Source organism: Pyricularia oryzae, chromosome 6 (genome assembly GCF_000002495.2).
Source record: "Pyricularia oryzae 70-15 chromosome 6, whole genome shotgun sequence".
Taxonomy (NCBI): Eukaryota; Fungi; Ascomycota; class Sordariomycetes; order Magnaporthales; family Pyriculariaceae; genus Pyricularia; species Pyricularia oryzae.
The window spans coordinates 2,872,729-2,892,177 of NC_017853.1; the positions used below are offsets into that span (position 1 = coordinate 2,872,729).

Sequence of the window (19,449 nt, forward strand, 5' to 3'; positions counted from 1 at the left end):
GGAAGCTACCAGGTAGAAAATCTAATCCAGTCTCGGCAGTCAACAACAACTCTCCTCCCCAATTGAAACAGAATCACTACAGCAGCAAGATATTCGGAACGACAACATGAACCAAAACGGCACCATCGTGATCATCATCCTGTGCATGATTGCAATCATTGGACTCACCATTTACCTTGCCCGCACGGTCATGAGCAAGTTCATCACCAACACCTTGGAGGCAAAGGACAGGGCCACAGATTCTTCGGCGGCTTAAAAGCAAACAAGTGAGTCGAAAGTGAAATGGTGCTGCTAGTCGGTTTGGACAATAACATTGTTACATTGTCAAGGGGTTAGGCAGGTTTCCTCCGGCCTCGGCTGAATAAAGTTGTCAAGGGTGCCAGAGCTTCAAACGAATTAATGGGCCCACGCCAAGCCGCCACATCTTAGCGCATTGGAACGCACTAGCCACGGCAACACCAGACTTTTGGCATGACTGATGACTGACGAATTTGTCGAAAACCCCTTCACAGTATCCCGCATACTATTTTTCCGCCCGCCGAGCGCGTCAAGTCGCATAATACACAAATCCGCAACATGGCTGCGCGACAAACAGTACTCCGGGCTGCGGCTCGCCAATGCCGCTCAAATTTGCAGCGTTCGCCGATAGCATCATATTCACAACCACCTGTCCTACAATTTTCACGCAATGTCTCGTCCAGCAACGAGACTTCAACCTCAAATCACAATGCCGCTGGCTCTGAGCGTACAACGCACTTTGGTTTCCAGACGGTTCCCGAGTCACAAAAGGCCGAACGTGTGGCCGACGTCTTCCACAATGTAGCCGAGACTTATGACAGAATGAACGATCTCATGTCCTTTGGTTGGCACCGGGTCTGGAAGTATGTACTGGGCTCTTGGAAGAGCATACGTCCATGACATCCGCGGTCGAGCTTTCGATACCCACAAGATCCCGCTCGTATGCCTTGCTGACAAGAAGAAACAACAACACAGGGACCACTTCGTCCGGACCCTCAACCCTGGTCTCTCCGCCGACCCCCTTAAGCCCTCCCCGCAACACATCCTCGACGTAGCAGGCGGCACGGGCGACATCGCCTTCCGCATGCTGCACAACGCACACGTGCTCAACGCGAACCCCAACGTGCGCGTCACCATCTCCGACATCAACGCCTCCATGCTGGCCGTCGGCCGCTCCCGCGCAGAATCCACCCTCCCGCCGGCCCAGCTCTCGGCGCTGTCCTTCCTCGAGGCCGACGCGACCGACTTCTTGTCCGCCAACTCCTCCGCCACGCCGAGGCACAACGTACCAGCACCGGGCTCGCTGGACCTGTATACGGTGGCGTTTGGCATCCGCAACTTCACCGACATACCGGCGGCGCTGCGCGAGGCGTACCGCGCCCTCCGGCCCGGCGGCGTCTTTGCCTGCCTCGAGTTCAGCAAGGCCGACAGGCACCCGCTCTTCAACGCCGTCTACAAGCGGTGGTCTTTTGGGGCAATCCCCCTGATCGGCCAGCTCGTCGCTGGCGACCGCGACAGCTACCAGTACTTGGTCGAAAGCATCGAGCGCTTCCCCTCCCAGGAGGAGTTCCGCGACATGATCGTCGAAGCTGGGTTTGAGGTCTCGGGAGACGGCTACGAGGACCTCACGGGCGGTGTGGCTGCCATCCACAAGGGCGTTAAGCCACTAGATGGTTGAACCTGGTTGTCGCTTGACTTGACCGCGGGGCTGTAATCGACTTTTCCTTTTTCTGTACCTTGACTCCCTTCTATTTTTCACTGTACAAAATGTCATCTCATGTACTTGTATTAGCACACCTGGAGGGCGACCGGGAAGATAAAAGAAACAAAAAGAAACAAACAAATAACAAAAAGACAACAGAAAAGGGAGGAGGGAGGCGATGCTAAGATTATAAAATGTACAATACCATCACATACATCAAAACCACCGCAAATGATTTCTCCTTTGTTCAGTTTTAGTCACGGGACAGAAATAAAGACCACTATGAACAGTTTTCGCTCGGCCGCCCTCAAGTCTTGCGACTCTTACCCATGTCGACATGATGCAGCATCATGTACCAGATCCAATCCAGCTTCAGCTGGTATAGAGGCTGCTTAACGCATATGAGGTACGCATTGAAATACGAACCCGTTCTCGGCTGAGCCAGCAAAAAATCTGATGAAGTATCTAATATATACCCATAATTCGATGAGGATGACTGACTACAAGGCAATTTGCAAAATCAAGACGCAACACCAGGTGGAATAATAACGTAACGCAAAAGAATAAGATACTGCATAATCAAGCTCCAATACATTATCTGGTTCAACTGTAACCTGCGCAATCCGAATTCAACCCTTTTTAGCATCTTCTGTTTTTGTTTACACGCACCGAAATCTACTCGCAGACCCTGTGTAAAGGGAAAGAGGAAATAGGAAGAGAGAAAAAAGAAGCCCCATCCCGCCACAGCAAGAAATAATATCTCCTAACTAAACGACAGCAAGAAACGAATAAAAAAGGTGTATCTGCCCCCTCATCTGAGCGAACCGTTTCAACAGAAGCAGTTTTGAAGAACAAAGACTAGTCTAGAGGGACAAGCCCAATGGCATAAAGACGTGATTACTGCAGCTTGAACCACTAGAGTGATTGCGTTTGCACCAGATTGCAATAAAAAAAATGAAGACCAATTAATCCTGAGACCAATCAAGAGGGATTCGAACCAGACAAAGTCCCCGAAATAAAAACCGTTCCTCAGAGAGATGCATATATCTTTTGGCCTTTTTGGCTTCTTTAATCAGCCGAGGGCGCAGCAGAGGTGGGTGCTGGGCTGCCGGAACCACCACCCTCGCCCTTCAAACCACCGCGCGGACCGCGTCCCCTGCCTCCCCGACCTTCACCGCGCTCTGGGCGATCGCCGCGCTCACCGCCACGTCCGCCCCGGCCTCCTCGGCCACCCCTCCGTCCGGCGCCCTCCGAGTCGCTGGCAGTGCCGCCGCCGGCACTCCTGTAGCCACCGCGCTCCTGACCGGAAGCGTTGCCGCCGCGGCTGCTACCCCACGTGCCCGCACCGCCACGGTTGCCGTAGCTCTTTGTCGACTCCCTGGGCTCACCGCGGTTCTCGCGCTCGCGGTGCTGGAAGATGCGCACGAGCGGCTTGCTGCGGTCCTCGTGCGAGCGCTGGCCCTTGTACTCCTCCGAGAGGCGCGACATGGCGCCGTCCCGCTCCTCGACCGTCTTGAAGTGGACCACCTTGTTGGTAGCTCCCCACTTGTCGATCTTTGCAATCTTGGACTTGTCCTCGTCGGCAAAGATGTCGCGGACCTGCTCGTCGCTCTGGGCGTTCATGACGAAAAGACCAATAGTGTTCTCGTGGTTGGCCCTGGGTGCGGGCGACACCGCGGGGGCGTCGCTGCTGTGCGCTGCGCCGTTGGCGGGCGCGGGCTTCTCACTCTCGCCTTGCGAGGGGGTGGGTTTGGGGGTTCCCGGCTTGGCCTGCGGCCCGGGCGATGCCTTGGGGACAGGTGCCTGGGATGCCTGTCGCGAAGGGATGGGGGCGGCTGCGGGGGCGCTCTGGGCAGCAGGGGCGGTGGGGGCAGCGGCTGCCGAGCTGGGCTGCTGCTTGGCGCCACGGTGTGAGAAGTTGAAGCCCTGGGCCCTCATCTCGGTTCCAATACGGCCGTCTTGAATCTCGAGAACCAGGTAGCCAAAAGCAGCGTCCGCCAGGTTGAAATTCCACATGTTCTTGAAAGCGCTCTCGTCAACCTGTCCAACCGCAGCTGACGTTTGCCCACCGAATGGGTTTCCTCCAGCCGCCGTTGACGGCATCTTCTCGACAATACCCAGGGCGTTCTTGAGCAGATTCTGTTGAGCCTCGTTCTGCTGGATCGCCGGCTCAACCTCCGCCTTGACTGTTTCCCAAACATCGTTGAAAGAAGCCTTGCTTGCGGCAAGCTTTCCTCTGTAGTGGTCAAGCGTGGGGTTGACGGAGAATTCGTTGTATGAGCTGCCATATCGGAAGTGGAGACCGGCAGATACTGAGAAGTCGGCCTTGAGTGTGACGGAGAGCTGGTTAAGGATACCCTCGCGGGCAGGCGAGGCGTGAGTGACGAACACGCGAGTCTCTGTCGGGTCGTAGACACGGTTGGCGGTGTCAACTAGCTCGCCCATCTGCAGCAACGTCGTCCACATCGTTCCCTGTCCTCCAGCGATCGTTGTCCTACCCTCGCCGTTGTCGAACAGTTTGTGCATCACGACGGCACCGCCGAGACCCAGCAGTCGGAGCTTGACACCCGAAACCTCGAGAAGCATCGACTGTGCCTCGTCAATGATGAAGAGATTAGGAACCTTGTACTCCTTCGAGCGGAACTTCTCCAGCACGCGCACATCTTCACAGGCACCCCAGACCGTGTAGACGGGAACATCGAGCTTGAAATCGCCGTTCAAAAGCATGGAAAGCTCAGAGAGTGGGAGCTCGGAAGGAGGGAATCGCGACTTGACTGAACCATTTCCACCGACTTGAATGGCCTTCTTGACGGACTCGCTGATCAACGGAGAGTATTGGGCGACATGTTTCAAGGTCCTAGAGACGCCACTTTGTTAGTTCGTGGCTAGCTTGTGGCGAAAGATGAAGAAAGTTTTACACACTTTTCCGCAATGCGCTCAAGTGACGTATCATCGTAAAAACCAAAGTCTCCAGTGTGAATAACGTAGTCTGCGTTTGCTTGCTTCGCAAGATCGTTCAATGATCGGAGGTTTCCTATGTAATGTTCAGTTTTAGCTCAACCGTGTCCGTACCTCATACATACAAATAGGCCTCCACCAGTAAATCTTACCTCGAACATCGGCGATACAAAGGACTCGCGTAGGACCAGTTTGGATGATGCGACCCTGGTTTGGTAGCAGCGGCGTGGCGCCAGGAGCAACAGCTACGTTGTGAGCTCCATTTGCCATGAAGCCTTGGTTGCCGCCGTAAGGGTGTCTCGGTTGTTGCTGCTACCAAATAGTAGAACTGGGTCAGTATGGGAGCCTCGACGTATGGAGATGCATCCAGGGGATTCCATCCACATAAGAGGCATTGAAACAGTTGATGGGTTGGTCCAAGGTGCTGAGTGCAGCCGGAATGAAACATGAAGATCCTTTTGAATGGCGCGATTGCAAGGTGGAATGCATGGAGCTTTGCTGAGGTGAAGAAAGGGTAAAGAAAACGGATATGGAGCTCACGTTGGCCATTGCTTGGGCGACGAAAGGACAAAATATGCGGGAGGGTCTAGAGGCAAGCTGTCACAGCGAGCAAGCAGGCAGCCGATTTTCGAGCTTGTCTCAGCAGCAGATATCGGTCGGTCGCGGGTCGATGTTCGGATTGAAAATGGCCTCGTCTGCTTCGTCGCGTCTTTGATCTAGAGGCGGCGGAGGATCGGAGGGGGGCGTGGCCAGGTCGAGTTGTGCTTTGCGACGCAAAAAAATCGGGGGCGGCGTCGACAGCAAAGGAAGAAAAGCGCCCGTGCGGTAAGGCTGCCAGTCTAAGAAGTTTTTTTTTTTTTATGGAGGGGGTATCGACTACTGCGCAAAAGAATAATGACAGTTGGGTAAATATGCGCTTCGGAGCTCTCGATTGGAAGAGATTAAGTCGATGAAGAGAGTCGGTGGTATAGTTAGTTGGGGGTTGGTGGGTGTGGGCGTTCCTCTTTCTTGTCGTTGACCCTTCAAAACTTGAGGCAGGGGAGAAAAGGTTATGGCTGGCTCTCCGACGTGAATGGCTTGTGCTTCTGGTGTCTTGTTTTCTTGTCACCTTTTGCGCTTGCCAAAGCGCTTGCACCCCAAAGCTAGTTTGCGCTAAGCCCGATTAGGACTAGTCTCATAGTTGGGCAGCTCCCAGTCGTCTTTCATCTCACACCAAAGCTTGAGACAACAAATCAGAGCTGATGAATGAGACGACGAATGGATCAACTTCATCGGTGCCTAAACCAACAACGAACAACTTTTGTTTTTTTTTTGCACCGTCGAGAATTGTTTACTATGAGCCGTCGCAATGTTGGATCTTTCATCCCAAATTTACGTAGAGTAAGATCTTGTTTATCAGGAGCATTCAACCTTTTAGGGTGTTATAAGCTTAACTAGGTACCTACCTACCTACCTTACTACCTACCCATCTAGGTAAGGTATCTATCTATTTGAAGCAGGTAACTGAGTGAGGTATGGAGCTCTAGAGAAAGCAGCAGACGAAAACCAAGACAACGCACATTTGCTATAAAATATCAAAACCCCGCGCAACCCCTCAGGATGTATTTGAACATGTTTGGCAATGTGGCGGCTCTATGGACAGATGGCCTACCAGCAATTGCATTCGATGAGATCTTACCCCCATTGAATCAAGAACAAAACTATAGACAATATTCCCCTCCCATTTGCTCAGCCGGCTATGCTTGTGCTTTCCCAGTACACTTCGGAATGTTATAGAAGAACGCACAACCGTGACAAAAAAATAAACTAATTAAAAAGAAAAAAAGAAAAGAGAAGAGAACGCCCAAAACAGTCGCAGGTTCACTGCTGCTGCTTCAATTGCTTGCGAGCGTCACACCCGAACCTGAATGACATGGCTCCCTTACGTATGGCCTTCAAACAGCTACAGCTAACCCAGCACCTGGTCACACAGCGCCCTCACCACATTTCATCATCGCGCCTGCGCCCGTCCTCGTGTTGCTCATAGTCATAGTATGCTCGGCCCGAGGAGCCCGGCCGATCGACATGTCCGTTCTGCTGTTCGTTACGGTAGCCGCCGTTTTGGTGCCTCTCCTGCCCGTTTCGCTGCTGGTCATGCTCATATATCTGCGAGTCGTCTATGTAATCAACGGAGCCATTGTGTTGCCCCTGATAGTCTCCATACTGGTTATCGGACTACATCCGTCGTCTGTTAGTATTGTATTCAAGGCCGAAGAGTTTCAAGCATTAGCACATACCCGTTGGGGATCGTAACCATATTGATCATAGCCGCCCTGTCCGTCATCTTGCTCAGACTCGTGCGCCATCTGCTGTTGCATCATGTACTGCTGCTGTTGCTCCTGCTCCTTTCGCCTTCGTTCCTCTTCTGCCCGCTTTTGTTGTGGGGAGACTGGAACGTTGATCTGCGGGTGCATAGCCTGGACCTTGGCCAGGTACGAATACATAAAGTTGGAAAGGAGGACCTGGCTCAACAAGGGCCGTCGTGGATTCGCAAGCTTGATGTGCGCCATGCGGTATATGGCCCGCTCCTCGACGATAGGAAATCGCGTGTACGGATAATCGATATCGGGTCTCATAGGCCTTGGCGGCGGCTCTGGCGACAGCGCTCGTTGCTTTCGGCTTGAGCTCGAGTCCTTGTCGCTCTTTTTGCTCTTGCCGCCGAATATGGACCCAAAGAAGCCGTCCTTTTCCTTTTTGGACTCGCCAGACTTGGTACGCGAGCTCTCCTTCTTGCGCTCCTCGTGCAGTTTGTTGTCCACAGACTCATTGTCCAACAAAAGGTTATCGCGGCCCTTTTGTAGCGCAGTGTCAATGCTGTTCTGGAGCACATCCAGCCGCGCATCGCCGTGGCCTGCGGCCTTCTCGGTCGACGTCCTGCTTCGTGACTTCTTGGACTGTTCCTCCTTTTCGCGCTTCTTCTTTTCCCGATCCTCGCCGCGGAACCATTTCCAGCCCGTGGATTTGCTAGAGTCACCACTGCTCTCATCTTTAGATTTTCTCTTTTCCTCGGCCGGCATCGTGGGGATGAACGTGAGTGCGTCCGTTCTGGTGTTGCTGCCACCAGGCAGCGGGGATGGGTGCTGGGCCATATCGCTGAGGGTTTGCTCCATACTGGCTTTGGGTGACGTTGGAGATTGAATCTGCTTCGCCGAGGGCGGACGCCGAAGCGAACGTGGGGGAGGATGCTCTTGCTGCTGGTTGTTCTGCGGCTGTTGTTGCTGTGACTGCTCCTGGGATGGCGACCGATGTGGATATGACCTCGATGACTGGGGCTGTGATAGTTGTTCGGTTTCCTTTTCAGTGGGCGGCGGCGTCTCTACTATTTGCGGTATGGGAGCAGAAACAGGAGCAGGAGCGGGAGGGGGAGCGGGACGGCCAGAATCCGATGTCTGGGGCCTGTCAGAGGAACCAGGCCGTGACGTAGAGCTCTTGATATTTAAGGTGTCATCCATATTCGAGGGAATCGGGCTAGTAGGGTCGAGAGTGGAAGTTGGTGATATCGGTGATGCGGCCGCATTATCCCTTTGGAATGTCTGCTGCCTCCTGACAGCACGCATCGGCCGGGAGAAATTCTCAGTTGCTTGGCTCGGCTCTGTCTGAATCTTGGGGAGACCTTGATCCTTTGGCGTTTCAATGGTCGGCAATGGAGGAGTCTCATCTGGCTCTTTGTCACCGTCCTTCTCTGAGTCTCTAGCAGCCACTCTTTTCGAGAACGGAATTCGGTCACCGGAACGGAGACTGCCGCCTTTCCTGTACGTCGTCCTTGTGGACCTTCTTAGCCCCATGCCGGGTGCCACGGGCAGAATCGGCAAGTCTCCTTCAGAGGCTGCATCCTGTGTCTCCTGGGCCAATTTCTGAACGACTTTGCTGGGATCCTTAACCAGTTCGTTGATGCTTAACTCTGGTGTAGATCTGCCACCATTGGATAGTTCTCTCTCCAGTCTATTAGGCATATCAAATTCCTCTGTTGGTGTCCCCGAGCTGTGGACCTGCCTTGAAAGCATCGACTTTTTCCTCCTGAGACTCCCGGAATTATGTCTTTCCAGCCCCTCTACAGACAGCGTCGAGTCTCCTGACCGTCTCTTGATGGTGTTGACGCGGTTCTCGAGAAAGTTCTTAAACTGATCCGGCGCCAGTTCGGGATGAACCTTGGCTGGAACCCACAAAAGACGAGACAGGTCGGCCTCGTCGTCCTCGCCACTAGGAGCCACAGTCGGCATAGCCATCAGAGAGATGCCAGAGAAGGGAAGCAGATCGGGATCACTGGTGTTGCCAACGTCCATGGACATCCGGCGGAGCGCCTGGAGATTGCTAAGCTCTTGCGCAATATCGCTGGGATTTTCAATGCTGCCCAATGGGAATTGTGACGATTCGGCCTCCTGCACATCCCGCAGTGATAGGCTGGGAGAAATTGGCGGCATGCCCGTGTTTGGAGAACTAGGACCCTCATAAGATTTACCGCGCTTGCTCGTCATCCGTACAGGCACGTCTTTAGGCCCGGCAGAACCTCCATTGGAGTCGGTGTCTTCGACCGTTGTCGACGCAGCCAGTGGTGTTTTGTCTGATGCCGAACGCGAAAGGGTTTGTCCGTTCTTTTCGTCGGACTTTATCTGTTCGCCGCCGGCCGGAGATGCCAAGAAGCTCATGGGTCGGTTCTTTCGAGAAGGGTCGGGAAAGGATGGGTTGTCGAGTCGGCTCTCGGGCCCGGAATCGTCATCGCTATCTCCGTACATGGTGCCTATTGCCTCGGTGACATGGTGGCTTGGGTCCGAGATGGACAGCTGGTTGGAATGACCTCGTCGGCTTGCAAAGCTGCCACCAACATCGCGGGGTCGAGACGAGGTCTGTGGAGCGAACGAGGACCAGCAGAACGTGTCAGCAAATAAGAAGGCTAAGCGAGGTACAAGATAGCGCTTGTATGACTAGCGGAAGGGATGGATGGGGAGGCCGCAGGCTTTAAGAAGTAGTAGTAGGAAAAAGCGGCGCCCCAACGCCACGCGTGTCAAGTTGGAAAAAAAAAGGGAGACGCACCATCATCTGAACTTGGGGCTGGGACAGCGTATTGGCCTGGGCCGACGCTTCCCTTGACTTTGAACGGTCAGGCAGTCGGGCGCAACGGCTGTGGTGTTATATCATGAGACTGTCATGGGCGGCAGGATGGTACGAGACAATTCTTCGAGGCTGAGAATCTGGCACAATCGGAGGGGTAGGGGATCGTCCGTGCGCCGCAGAAAAGTCGCAGCCTGTGGTGTGGTGTTAGGCGCCGTGGGCAACCAGTCTGGCGGATTGAGAAGCGTCACAAATTGACGCCGGGCAGGCACGGCCCGTAAAGGGTAGGTGTTTGTTTTGACTTTGGACTTTTGCGACGGCGGTGCGTGCTTGTCGGGTCGTTGGGTTCGCGGCTTGTAGACGTTGGGTTGCGCTGGGATGCGTTACTTTTGTGTGCGTGCGTGCGTGCGTCGTGTGTATGGATATGTGTGTCGGGTTGTTTTGGCAGCTTGTTGGAAGTTGAGGAAAAAAAAAGCCGTTCAGGCCTGCGTGCTACTGCTGCAAGTGTGGGTGGGTAGGTAGGTATGTACCTAGGCAGGATTGACGGCGTCGAGGCAGCTGCGAGGCGATGCAATGTGCGTGCGTACGTGCGTGGGTGCGTGGGAATGTCAGGAGGCGGGTAAACCGTCCAATCCGGAGTCTATTGGTTGGGCTGGGCTTCCAAATTTGGTGGTAAGTGTGAATGGCTGGTGACAGGCGCTTGAGTGCTGGTCACTCGTTCAAAGTGGGAGTGGCAATTAGGTGCTGTCGTTCCGTACTGTAGAGGAGCAGGTACAGACTGTACAGTAGGAGTAGCAGGCATGGAAGTCCAGATAAGCCAAGCATTGAACCTCACTGAACACCGAATTGCTTGATCTCGGGTCAGTCAGTCACTCCGTCAATCAGCCGTTTTGTTGGTACCACATTCACTCCACATATTTATCAATGCTGGCAGATGGCAGCAGATGGCGAACAGGCGGCGGGCGGGCCATATTCACCGAATTTGGAACCCATGGGGTGGATGTCGATCCCCTTTGGCGCTTTGCCCCGCACCCCGAAGGAGATCATGAAGAGAAGCGAAGATCACGTGTGGGATCTTCCTGTTCTATTTTGGAGATGGGCGAATTAGGCGCTTCAGCCGTTTTGCGCTTTCAGTACATCACAATAATTGGGTACGTTAGTCAGAATGATGATTAGGGGGTGGTCATTTCAACCATCGAGTTCAACGCGGCCCCCAACGTGCCGGTAAAATAAGGCGTTGGTGGTTCATAGCTTATTTATTGTATTGACCGTACTTGTTAGCGACGAAGTAAGGTACCCGGACAAGCTGGGTGGTAGGTGGTTCACGTACTGTACCTCACCCTACCTTACCTTACCCTACATGACATGCTTATCCTGCCTACATTTTTTATTTTGAATTTTCGTCCCATTCATCACAAACCAGCTCGTAAAACATTGGTCCACGATTCGAATTTCTGCACGAGCTCGTCTCAATTTATGGCGCATAACGTGGTGAACAACCCGGGTGGCTTCCGGGGTTAGGTATCGCAACGCTATCAAGCCTGGAAATTTGCCACCTATTCCGACAGCGGTTGACGATTTTGCCATTGGATCTAAGTCGTAGTAAGACGCCAGGCGACTTTCACAGCGCAACCTCTCAGCTTCGCCAGCCAATTGCCTGAAAGCTCCCAAGTCGGCCCAACTACGGACCTTCTTTAGCAGATGTGCAGCACCTCATTCATTTACGGAGTGCCTATACCACATCCGCAAGCCGCTATGCCTCCACGACTGAATTTTCAACGGATGAAACGCTGCGCCTCTGTCATGAAGGATCGTTGGGTTACAATTTGAGAGTGGCTCCAACAAACCCAAAAAATCTCAAGAGATACACACCCAGGATACCCGGGGACGGAAAATCAATTGAGACCCTTCACGTTGTCGCCCAAAGAAGAAGAAAAAAGGGAAAAGAAAAGGAAAGACGAGCGGAAAAGAAAAGAAAAAAATGAACGGAAAAGAAAAGCAGATGCTGTATGGAGTAGTTCCGAAACACAACGGTAGAGTTTGGTCGATTTAATACCAGCCCTGTCGCACTCCACCTGCCGAGCTCTTTCTCTCTCACTCACTGGTACAGTAGATATTAGTTCTAGTACATATGGTAATCAGATAACTGGATTTTTCTCCCGAACTATCAAAATTTGGCAAAACTTCAAAAGTTCAAAGGTAAAATCACTTGATTCGTCACATCTAGGGCCAGGCTGTGCAATTGCTTAACTACCTTGCTACCTAGTTACTTGGTGTTCGATTCAACTTGGTCTCAATGTTTGCACCTCATACAGCCACCCATGCAATCGAGCCAGGAAAATCCCAGGCTTTTCGTCCAAAGACGGGCCCCAAGTCGCAGTGCCGCTCTTTCAAAAAGGTTTACTTTTGGAGAAATTCTAGCATGCCCGGAAATGCTGCTTCGTACCCAAGAGCCTAGGCGATCGTACGGTACCGGTACCTACCTTACCTTGCTTACCTACCTATACTATGCCACCCCTACACCATAACACGCGGAGAACTTGCCCTGCCAAAACACCCACGAAAATGTCAAAGGTCGCACCCAGACAGGGGCCACCTCGGCAATGACCCTCGTAGTCCCCCCGCATATCCATGCCTATCCCCATTTCAACTGCCGCTGTTCTTGCTCCCGCTCCACTATACCGGGCGGGGGATAATGAATCTTGTCTTGTTGTTTATCTGGGACAGTTCGTTTGGTGAATGCTACTCTGAGTACGACTTCAGGTAGGTGTATATAATATGAAGATTCATCGCTTCTCCGGGTTCCCCGACGCTCCAATCCCAATTTTCCATGTCTCGTGGCAGACAAGGTTGAAAGGGCTCAATCACTGCGTCGAAGCCTACTCGGATTAGCCACACACTCCTTTTGATGGGTTTCGTCAATTTTTTTCATCTGGAATAGATACAATGTCTCAAAAGCCACCATCAGGCGGCAAGGCCGGCCACTTGGTTCGCAGGTAAATTCTCCATCTCAAAGGGCGAACAACCCCGGTACGAAGGCGTTTGCTTACAAAAACCGAAAAAAACGTCCAGTCATGCGCACGAGGAAGACATACCAGGAACTGTGAATCTCAAGGCAGCTGGCAAGCCTCCCATTTAGTGAATCAAGCGAGTGTGGAAGAAAAAAAGAAAGAAAAAAATACCACACTCACACACACAGAAAAAAGTCTAACCAAAGCATGTGAACAGAGGGGGACGATACGGCCTATGGACAGGCACTTTATCCTGCTCCGGCACTGGACCCCAACGATCCTCTCCAGGTACCTATTACCCACCCGTACCTGAAGCTCAATCCTTATCCATGCAGCTGACACCCTATCTCTAGTGGCCAAAATGGAAGAAGGCTATGATCCTAGTGGTCTGCTCACTATATTCGTTCCTGGCCAACTCGGCCCTGCTGGGCCCATCGGTCTACATCGGAATATTCTCCGCTGAGTTTGGGGTAACTCCCAATGAGGCCGCCGGACTGGTGAACTATTCCAACTTGGCGTTTGGCTTTGGTTAGTATTCCCCTGTGGAGTTGTTATAATTCCGGGCCCAAAATTACTGACGGAATGACCACCAAGGCTCTCTCGTTTTTGTGCCTCTCTATCACAAATTCGGCCGCAGACCTGTGATGCTCGGGTCCCTTGTTCTGGTATGTAATTCTTACCAAGCTATTTCCATCTGTGCATCCCAAAAACAAACTGACATGAATGTTCGACAAAGTACTGCGCAGGGCTACTCGGCTGCTCGCTGTCGCAGAGCTTTGCCGGCCTGATGGCTTGTCGCGTGCTTCAAAGCTTCGGTTCTAGCGTTTGCGAGGCGCTACCGGTACAGCTTGTCAATGACATATTTTTCCTTCATGAGCGTGGAAAGCGCCTAGGATACTATACAGGTAGGAGCTGGCCGGGGCTTGCATCTCGCGGCTTGATTGTGGGAAGTGCTAACTTGGACTACATAGTTTGTCTCTGTCTCGGTGCCACCGGGCCCCTATACGCCGGATACATGCTTGCGGGGGGTCTGTCATGGAGGCTCTTCTTCTATGTGGAGCTCGCATTTGCCCTGGCACTATTCATCCTGGCATTTTTCTTCGTCGAGGAGACCAACTACGACCGCGCCAAAGCCAACGAACTTGCCGCCGAACGACCAGGAAACGCTTCTCCTCAAGGGGAAAAGCCGGTGGCTTCCGATGTCGAGGATTCCGTCTCCTTTGAAGGTGTTCCGCCTCGCAAGTCATTCATCCAAACCTTGAAGTTCTGGGGCGTCTGGAACCACGAGACGGATTTCTTCATGATGATGGCGAGGTCGTTTACGTACTTTTTGGTACCACATGTACTCTGGGTGGTTACTACATATGGTAAGTTGAGTCCGAGTTCTCACTCTGTGACTTTATACATTTTTCCGCAGTTCATCACAACCAAACAGAAGGGAAGCTAACCAGGCTTGTTGAAGGCATCTACATCGGACTCGGCGGGTTGACCTTCAACTTCATCTTCCCCATCAAGATCGTCGCGCCGCCTTACAACTGGCCCGAGACGAGCGGGGGTCTCGTGGCGATCGCGACCATCATCGGCTTCGCCCTGGCCGTGCTCTTCACCTCATCCTCGGACCGGCTCGCGGCGCACCTGACGAGAGGCAACGACGGGATCCGCGAGGCCGAGATGCGGCTCGGCGTCATGCTGCCGGCGATGGTGATCGCGCCCGCGGGCCTGGCGCTGTTTGGGGCGGCGGCCGAGCTCAACCTGCACTGGGTGGCCTACTTTTTCGGCAGCGGCCTGACGCAGTTTGGGGCCTATTTCTACTTTACCTTTACGCTCGCCTACGCGATCGACAGCTACCAGAGCAACATCAGCGAGATGCTCATCGCCATGAACCTCGGCAAGCAGGCCATCAGCTTCGGCATGGGCCTCAACCTGATCCAGTGGGTCGCGGAGAGGGGGTACGCGGTCATGATTGCCGGCGTCTTCATGTCGCTGCTGCTGGCCAACAACCTGGTGCTGCTGGTGTTTATGCTCTGGGGAAAGAGGATCCGCGCCTTCATGGCCAGGACCTGGCTGGCTTCGGTGCACCGGGGTACCATCAAGGAGGTTGCGACGCACTGAGCGAATCCGCTGTGGTCGAGAGGGCTGGTAAGTTGTTTAGAAATAGAGCGACCGGGGTCGGGAATCCAGTCGAGATCATTTGCGAATCATTTCGCACCGTGTACAAACTATACCGTAGGCAGACAAGAAAAAAATTGGCCTGATAAACCACAACCGATTGACCATTCCTCGGAGCCTCGCGCAATGTGCACCAAGGGTTTGGGGGGCCGAACCGCGATTGATTTGGTGTGCCTGACGCCTGACGCCTGACGCCTAAGAGCGGGACCAAGCCCCGACGATAAAAAAGGTCAAAGAAGAGTAAAGCAGTGCAACGACCCAACACGTTCGGCCGCAGCTGGCCGGCGAAAGCTCCGCAATACACTCATCTTGGGCCGAGCGAGAATCAATCGGAGAATTTGTTTGCTCGGCTGTCTCGGTAAGCTGGCCTGCCCATCCATACCTGTGGGTTGCCAGGGGTCGGGGCCTGGAGCCAAGGAGAGCACTCGGAGGGACCCTCAGCTTTGGGGCTAGTAATCGTCGCTGAGCTTCGCCTCGGCCAAGACCCCCAAGAGCGGGTGGGTGCAGTAAGCGCCTGCCGCAAACCCACGCGAACGATTACACAGCATCAGCCAGGCTGCAGAAGACAAGTCCGACCCATGTCTTGCTTGGTTCTCTTTTGGAGTTTGTGGGTGATTGAGGCGGGGATATATGGTTGGAGGATTGTTCTCCGGAATTGTTGATTTTGTTTTCTCATTTTGACTACAGTCCAATCTCAGTTGACAATTTGGGTTGCCAAAACAGCAGACATTCACTCACCCTGAGCTCAACCAAGATCGACTAACAAGACAAAAACAATTTCCAAATACCATCTTCATTAACGATTCATTTAGTCTCGACCGAACGAGTACCCGACATCAAACCCGCTGATATCACCGAATTTTCCACATATATTAACCGGAAAACTATTCACACTGATCACACAGACACAGGCCTTTTTTTTAGCGGACTAACAACAACAGCTAACCCAACCCAACCCAACCCAACCAACCAACCCAACAAAACAAAAACCGCCAGCAACAATGTCCGGCTTCTCATCCCCGACCGCCTCCCCCCGCTCGCGTTCCCGCTCCCGGTCAAACAGCATGTCCCCGCGGCTACCATCAGAGAAGCTCCTGCCCAGCATCCCCGAAGACGGGCCTTCGCCGCCGAGCACCCCACCACCGCCACCGCCCTACGCCAACGCGAACCTGATCAACTCGCACCTGGCCGCCGTGGCGGAGCTCGTAAACCAGAGCTCGCGCGCCGCCGCCTCGGGGCCTCCTCATCCTCCTCCTCCCCGATCCAACCTCGTCGGCATCGGCAGCCACGACCGCCGCGTCTTCCACCAGGACGTCCGGTACCGGTTCGACTCGGAGTCGCACGGGTCGCGGGCGCGTGAGTTCCACGAGGCCGCCAGGCGCAGGCAGCACGCCCAGCTGGCGGGGCTGCTGCTGTTTGGCGTGTTTCTGCTCGGCTGCGCCGGCGTGCTCGTCGCTTTCATCGCGGCTGCCGTCAGGGCCGGCAGGCAGGGCGCTCACGACTTTGACATGCGTAGGCAGTGCTTCCTGTCGCACAACCGCGCGTCGCATTGTGATGGGGTGTATGGTCGGTGGTAGGATTTTTTTTTTCCTTTTCTTCGTCTTTACTTTCTTTATTTCTTCTTCATCTTGGGTGATACCTCTCTTCTTCTTCTTTCTTCTTTTGCTTCTTTTTCTTGTATCATGATACCATTTTGTTTCTGTCATTTCTGGCGTTTACGGTTTAAGCCTAGGGTATTCAGGGCTGGGTTGGCGTTCTCGGCGTCGACCATTTCACATTGTTTCTCGCCATCGAGCAGAACACAGGCGCATTTGGGACTTGGAGTATGGAGTCTCGGTATAGCGTCTCTTTTCAGCTGGGGATTTTAATTAGTATCTCTTGACCTTATTTAGCAACCTTTGACAAGAGAATCTTCATTTGGATTCCAAACTTTGTCGAGTCCCAGCCGTGATGTACTTCCATTGCTGTCTTTATAGCTATATTTGTTCCTCTGATTGCCTGCCTGTCGGTTTCTTCTTGCAAGGAGGGAATGTGACAGATCGCCGAGCAAAGTGCGTCTTTACCTCTTGTCATACCACGAATGCATAGTTTCGCTCTAGCGTCTTCCAAAGGAGTCTGTATCTGTATTTTGGATGGTCTGTCTTAACTGCTGCTCGCAATTGGAAAGCGATCCCGGGCCATTATATGGTTTTTCTATCAAGAGAAAAGCTCCAAAGTCTCGAAATCTCTCAGAGATGGAGCTCGATACAAAACAACACGCTCGTCGCTAACGTATGGGGTCTTTTCCAGCCCACTTCCGCATTCCTCCCCCTTTTGATTCGCATGTCTACGCCGACAAAGCATCAATGTCCAACTCGACCACCTTCCGCCTCCGCACCATGATCTTGGCGTCCCACGAGGCGTCGAGGTTGAAGCCAAAGACGAGGGGCTCGGCGGTGGAGCCCTCGGCCAGCTTCCAGTCGTACTTGAGGATGAGCTGGCACAGGATGACCTTGAGCTCGTTGGTGGCGAAGAAGCGGCCGGGGCAGGCGTAGATGCCGTGGCCGAAGCCGGTGTGCGAGGCGGCGGTGCTGACAAAGTGCGCCATGTTCTCCCTGTCGGTGCCGCGCCACTTGAGGAAGCGGTGCGCGTCGAACTCGAGCGGGTTCTCGTAGATGTCGGGGCTCAGCCGCCAGCTGCCGTCAATGACCAGGGGCGTGCCCTTGGGGATGCAGACGCCGTTGGCCAGGTGGATGTCCTTTGTGGCCATGCGGGCCATGGGGGCTGTACTTGTGTCAGTCTTTTTCTCTCTCTCTCTCTCTCTCTCTCTCTCTCTCTCTCTCTCTCTCTCTCTTATAAGGCAAAGGCACCAAACTCACAGGTAGTCAGAGGCTGCAGACGCTGGGTCTCCTTCATGGCGCTGTCGAGGAGCTTCAGGTTGGCCAGGGCCGCCTTGGTCAAGCCCTCGGCGCCGAGCACCCTGACAATCTCCTCCCTGATCTCCTGCTGGACCTCGGGATGCTCAGCGAGGATGAGGACGAACTTGGTGGTAAAGTCGGACGAGGTGTGGTTGCCGGTGGCGGCGATGGCCTGCTGGATCATGCCGGCGTCGTAGTCCCTGCCGGCGGCCTCCTCCTCGAACCAGTCGATGCAGTCGTTGAAGACGGGCAGCGGGCGGCCCTGGGCGATGCACTCGCGGCGCAGGGCGCGCCTCTTGTCGACGATGGGGAGGATCAGGGCCCGGGAGCTGTCGCGGTACCTGCGCAGCGTCTTGCAGCTGGGCTCGAACCACTGCATCAGCCGGCGCAGGTGGAACGGCCTCTGCCTCAGGTCCCTGGCCGCCATGAAGGCCGCGATGGTGTAGCCCTTGCTCAGCTCCAGCCACTCCTCGTTGCGGCACAGATCCTCGCCCAGGAAGATGCGGGATGCCACGCGGGATATCGTGTCGAGGATGATGGGCTTGATGGTGTGCTCCCGCCATTCTGTGTTTAAGCATACATGTAAAGTTAAGCATTAGAATTCTGAATGACTATGTTTTTTGTGATGTGGATGTTTTTGACCAGATGTGAATCACTGAGTCCTTACCAGTGTCATCGCCAAAGTTCTTGTGCAGAGCATAGGCTGCCTCGTCGGATAGGTTGTTCAGGATGACACCTACAACACAAAGCCTGGTTAGTCCTGACCGACACAAAAGACAGGCACGTTTACTCACCAACATATTTCGTCAACTGCTTCGAGATGACAGTCTGCAAAACGCCTCCACCACGCGAAGTGATGGTAAAGGCCTCGAACCCAGGCATGCCGTCGTGAAAGTCCTCCCTCACCGTCAGGTGGAAGCTGAGGTCCTCGTGGCTGCGAATGTCGTCAATCATGTTGGGCGGGATGATGGCCAGGGGCCCGTTCTCGCCCTCGATGAAGAAGGGCATGCCGGGGTGTTGGCTGCGGCCCTTCTCCACCATCTTGAGCGCGTCGCTGAGGAAGTTGTACCCGTCGCCGTCCTTCTTGACCAAGGGGAAGGCCAGCTTCTTGCTGCTGCCGCCGCCAAACAGGAACTTGCCCAGGAAGAGCGTGGCGACGGCGACGGAGAGCCCCAGGCCCAGCAGCGGCGTCCTCTCAAACATGCTGCTCACCAGAGGCTGCTCCGGCCCGGCGTAGGCCGCTGACGATGGCTGGACGCTCTGGTTTGGGGAATTCATTGTGGCTGAAGGAAGGAGACAACTTGAACTTGGTACAAAAACAGGAGGGAAGGGTATAGGTACGGGGGGCTTTTGTTGTGTGTAAACTTGCTCAGTTAGATGAGACTATTATGCCACTTATCAACTCGACTCTGACGAGCTGGGGGAAAATGAGAAAAAAAACTAGTCTACAACAGAAGGCGCTTAGTGCCAACACCAAGAACATTACATCCCGCCTGTTTAGGTACCTACATATCTAGGTACTTATGGGTCAGAGAGCCCCGTGTCGGCACACGGTGCAAGCCTAAACGACCGTCACAGCAGTGTTTTTACTACCCAATTCGGCAAG

At 53.8% G+C, this 19,449-nt stretch overlaps 7 protein-coding genes across 7 annotated transcripts; 3 read left to right on the top strand and 4 right to left on the bottom strand.

Moving 5' to 3' along the window:
• The first annotated feature begins 86 nt into the window (after window positions 1-86).
• Window positions 87-536, top strand: MGG_17742 (uncharacterized protein). The gene is made up of 2 exons (XM_003720004.1): window positions 87-266; window positions 513-536. Exon 1 carries the CDS (start codon window positions 107-109, stop codon window positions 254-256), a length of 150 nt encoding a protein of 49 aa, XP_003720052.1. The 5' UTR covers window positions 87-106; the 3' UTR covers window positions 257-266; window positions 513-536.
• MGG_17743 (uncharacterized protein) lies at window positions 505-2,010 on the top strand. The gene is made up of 2 exons (XM_003720005.1): window positions 505-881; window positions 994-2,010. The coding sequence occupies exons 1-2, from the start codon at window positions 577-579 to the stop codon at window positions 1,694-1,696; spliced, it is 1,008 nt and encodes a 335-aa protein (XP_003720053.1). The 5' UTR covers window positions 505-576; the 3' UTR covers window positions 1,697-2,010.
• Window positions 2,011-2,197: 187 nt separating this feature from the next.
• On the bottom strand, window positions 2,198-5,764 carry MGG_03838 (Ser/Thr protein phosphatase). The gene is made up of 4 exons (XM_003720006.1): window positions 5,219-5,764; window positions 4,831-4,990; window positions 4,643-4,754; window positions 2,198-4,577 (listed from the first exon to the last, which is right to left on the bottom strand). Exons 1-4 carry the CDS (start codon window positions 5,225-5,227, stop codon window positions 2,789-2,791), a joined length of 2,070 nt encoding a protein of 689 aa, XP_003720054.1. The 5' UTR covers window positions 5,228-5,764; the 3' UTR covers window positions 2,198-2,788.
• A 294-nt stretch (window positions 5,765-6,058) lies between these two features.
• MGG_03837 (uncharacterized protein) lies at window positions 6,059-10,653 on the bottom strand. The gene is made up of 3 exons (XM_003720007.1): window positions 9,749-10,653; window positions 6,955-9,561; window positions 6,059-6,892 (listed from the first exon to the last, which is right to left on the bottom strand). The coding sequence occupies exons 1-3, from the start codon at window positions 9,752-9,754 to the stop codon at window positions 6,656-6,658; spliced, it is 2,850 nt and encodes a 949-aa protein (XP_003720055.1). The 5' UTR covers window positions 9,755-10,653; the 3' UTR covers window positions 6,059-6,655.
• A 1,809-nt stretch (window positions 10,654-12,462) lies between these two features.
• MGG_03836 (uncharacterized protein) lies at window positions 12,463-15,039 on the top strand. Its single transcript, XM_003720008.1, has 8 exons — window positions 12,463-12,762; window positions 12,839-12,888; window positions 12,995-13,065; window positions 13,131-13,305; window positions 13,372-13,442; window positions 13,514-13,682; window positions 13,749-14,144; window positions 14,240-15,039. The coding sequence occupies exons 1-8, from the start codon at window positions 12,713-12,715 to the stop codon at window positions 14,887-14,889; spliced, it is 1,632 nt and encodes a 543-aa protein (XP_003720056.1). The 5' UTR covers window positions 12,463-12,712; the 3' UTR covers window positions 14,890-15,039.
• Window positions 15,040-16,028: 989 nt separating this feature from the next.
• Window positions 16,029-16,496, bottom strand: MGG_17744 (uncharacterized protein; the record flags this gene model as incomplete). Its single annotated transcript, XM_003720009.1, has 1 exon — window positions 16,029-16,496. One exon carries the CDS (start codon window positions 16,494-16,496, stop codon window positions 16,029-16,031), a length of 468 nt encoding a protein of 155 aa, XP_003720057.1.
• A 776-nt stretch (window positions 16,497-17,272) lies between these two features.
• On the bottom strand, window positions 17,273-19,121 carry MGG_03834 (uncharacterized protein; the record flags this gene model as incomplete). The annotated part of the gene is made up of 4 exons (XM_003720010.1): window positions 17,273-17,709; window positions 17,805-18,407; window positions 18,511-18,579; window positions 18,638-19,121. The coding sequence occupies 4 exons, from the start codon at window positions 19,119-19,121 to the stop codon at window positions 17,273-17,275; spliced, it is 1,593 nt and encodes a 530-aa protein (XP_003720058.1).
• Between the last annotated feature and the right edge of the window lie 328 nt (window positions 19,122-19,449).